Source organism: Perognathus longimembris, chromosome 9, assembly GCF_023159225.1.
Source record: "Perognathus longimembris pacificus isolate PPM17 chromosome 9, ASM2315922v1, whole genome shotgun sequence".
Classification (NCBI taxonomy): Eukaryota; Metazoa; Chordata; class Mammalia; order Rodentia; family Heteromyidae; genus Perognathus; species Perognathus longimembris.
In genome coordinates, this window is record NC_063169.1 from 36,325,591 (window position 1) to 36,328,973 (window position 3,383).

The 3,383-nt window shown below is 38.1% G+C and overlaps 1 protein-coding gene across 1 annotated transcript; it reads left to right on the plus strand.

Annotated features, from left to right (window-relative positions):
- The first annotated feature begins 442 nt into the window (after window positions 1-442).
- LOC125357685 (10 kDa heat shock protein, mitochondrial) lies at window positions 443-930 on the plus strand. The gene has a single exon (XM_048354620.1). It carries the CDS (start codon window positions 478-480, stop codon window positions 784-786), a length of 309 nt encoding a protein of 102 aa, XP_048210577.1. The 5' UTR covers window positions 443-477; the 3' UTR covers window positions 787-930.
- The last annotated feature ends 2,453 nt before the right edge of the window (window positions 931-3,383 follow it).

Sequence of the window (3,383 nt, forward strand, 5' to 3'; positions counted from 1 at the left end):
TTGCCCTAATTTAGGCAATGTTACTGTACTATACCTCACTATGGACCATTTTCATAGGTCCATAGGAAAAAAAAAAGTCTCTTTCATTTAACAAAGATTTAACAAGCGCAAGTAATGCCATGATAAGTTTTGCTTAAAGGGAAGAGTTCTGGTTAGTTCTCTTCTTGTGAACATCATGTAATGACTACATTTATCATTCATCACTAACAATGAGGATTTTCAAGACTCTGTCTAGAATTGCCAATCTGTACTTATTTCATACTTTCTATTTTCTGTTTTGACTTATATCATAATAAAATGTATGTCTTTAAATGACATCACATTTTGATTTCAGAAAAGATGAGATATAAACATGGCAAATTATCTGTTAGCAATTATCTGTTAGCATAATTATCCACACACTAGAGTGTGAATGCTTAAGAAAAGCATCCATAGTGCAGTCGTGCGAGCAGAGTCCGAGTAGCAACCGCGAGAGTCATGGCTGGACAAGCATTTAGGAAGTTTCTCCCTTTGTTTGACCGAGTGTTGGTCGAAAGGAGTGCAGCTGAAACTGTAACCAAAGGAGGCATTATGCTTCCAGAAAAGTCTCAAGGAAAAGTATTGCAAGCCACAGTAGTGGCCGTGGGATCGGGCTCTAAAGGAAAGGGTGGAGAGATTCAGCCAGTTAGTGTGAAAGTGGGTGATAAAGTTCTTCTTCCAGAATATGGAGGCACCAAAGTAGTTCTAGATGACAAGGATTATTTCTTATTTAGAGATGGTGACATTCTTGGGAAGTATGTCGAGTGAATGCATCACTGAAATGGCATCATGTGAAGCTGCCCATTCCATGGAAGTTCTGAGATCTTTCATCATGTAAATAATTTCCGTATCACCCTTTTATAATAAACTGCTGATAACTGAAGTAATGATATCCATTCTCTCTAAAATTTAATTTCACTGTTCTGGTATAAGCATTTCCAAATAAAACATATAAATGAAAAAAAAAAAAGAAAAGTATCCATATTATCTTTATTTCTATCAAATCTTAGCCCAGTTCTAGCCCTCCATAGCACTTGTTAAATCTTTGTTAAATGAAAGAATATTTGGAAGAGGATACATTTAATGCCACAAATATTGACTAAAACATGCGTTTGAAAATGAGATGGTTTTGGGGCTGGGGATATAGCCTAGTGGCAAGAGTGCTTGCCTCGTATACATGAAGCCCTGGGTTCGATTCCCTAGCACCACATATACAGAAAATAGCCAGAAGTGGCGCTGTGACTCAAGTGGCAGAGTGCTAGCCTTGAGCAAAAAGAAGCCAGGGACAGTGCTCAGGCCCTGAGTCCAAGGCCCAGGACTGGCAAAAAAAAAAAAATAATAATAATAATAATTGAGATGGTTTTTAAAGAAAATCATGACAAATTTGTGATATAATGTCAGGGAAAAATGTCTGATCTCAAATTCAGATTCATCATTTTGCTTCAGTATCATTGTTTGATGGGACATCAAGCAACTTGACTAGAGTCATGGACAGAATGAAAGTGGGATTCTCATAAATTCATAAATTTTTGAGGAAAAGAAAACATGAATTGCATTTAATATTCACTGAAGGAAAGACCAAAGCCAATACTTGAAAAGCAAATTGCAAATTCTTTTAGTAATCACTGTGGCATTGCTATTCATCATTGTAAACCTGACTCTGAATCAAGTTGTAGTTTTATGTCAATGTTCTTGAAACATGTAATTCCATAAGCATGCTATTGTAAGGAAAGTCCTTGTGTCCATCCAAACAGCAAAAACACTGTTACTGGCAACTGGCAACTATTTAAAGGGGACAGAGAGAGAGAGAGAGAGAGAGAGAGAGAGAGAGAGAGAGAGAGAGAGAGAGAGGGAGGGAGAGAGAGAGAGGAATTTAACATAATTCAATCAAAGACTGAGCAATACACATGAGAGAAAAACAAGGCCAAACAGAAAATTAGTAAAGTCGGCATTATTACTGAATGCAGGGCTTTCCAGTATTTTAGAACCCTCTAGAAGGAATGCATTGTGTTAGCACCATACAAGGGCTAATTCATATGTCTGACTGTTGACATTCAAATAAAGACTAAGCTGTGTTAGGCTAGGAAATCTGGCATGAGGATGTCATCACCTTACTCTTTAGGAAGGGTAATAGCCAACCAGGATTTCTTTTCATTGTTTAAGGAAGCTCAGGAATGCCTTCCCTGTCCTCTGACCTGCTCCTGTCTGTGTCCTGTATAATTTGAACATGGCATTGGGGGATAGCCTGTGGCCCCTGTTCAAAGACTGCCGGAAGAGGATAGGAGAGCCACCATTCCCATTGCAGTTTCCGTCAAAAGGCTCTAAATGGCTTCTTAGACTCAAAGGTAAAAGCCCTTGACCTTTTTACTCAAAACTGAAGTGTCTGATCCACAACTGATAGTCTAGTGTGTCCCCTGGATAGATTTCATACCAGGTCCCTAAGGAAAACTATGATTTGACCCATCCTCTAGGTCTCAGATTCTTGCTCAACCATCTTTTAAAAGGGAAGCATGTTTGAGGGTGAGATTTGGACGCAGACAACCCTGCATTAATTATATACTGACTCTACACTATTAAAACAAAGCTCTTTGAGGAGCAGCCATCAGATACCTTTCAGAGAAGGGAGTTTGGGCTGTTATTCTTTCACAGCCCCAGAAAGAGCCCTGATCCTCCCTCAGGCTGCAGCTTTTGTTCCCAGCCGAGCTTTGTCAATGGTTGTCATGGAACCAACTTATTAACATATGAAAAGCCATACACAACACTTTTCCTTTACCCTGGCCTCCTTCCCCTCCCCCTCCGAGCACCCCCAAAGCTTGTTGCTAAAGCCTTAGTCCTTAATATTCATGTAAAGAAGGGTAGGGTATGAGAACAGAAATAAAATTGTGAGTGGAAAAAACAAAGGCGTTTTCAACTTGAATCTTCTGGGACAAAAAAAAAAAGGCTGATTTTTTTAAAAAGAGTTTGAGTTTTCTTAAATTCAGTCTTTTTAACTGAGTCTTGTCCAGACTTTGGTCACTGTGGTACCCAGTGACCAGTGACTTTATTCAGATCTGATTTTAATTGCCTTATGAGTCAGAGGATAGACATACTAGCTTCACAACGTATTATATCAACAGCCTTTTCTTAATTGGAGGTCTATTTCAATGATCAGTTCAGATAGATAGATAGATTCATACATACATATTATCTTTGAGACTTTAAAATTTTTTGTTTTGTTTAGGTCTAGAAACAACTCAAGATTGTATTTTGCAGAAATGATTTTGTTAGTTATTTGAAGTGTAATTCATGAGAAAGGGTAAGATTAGTTTTCTTCTGGGCATTGTCTTAGCTTATATGAATAAGCAACACTTGTCTTACTTTGTGTT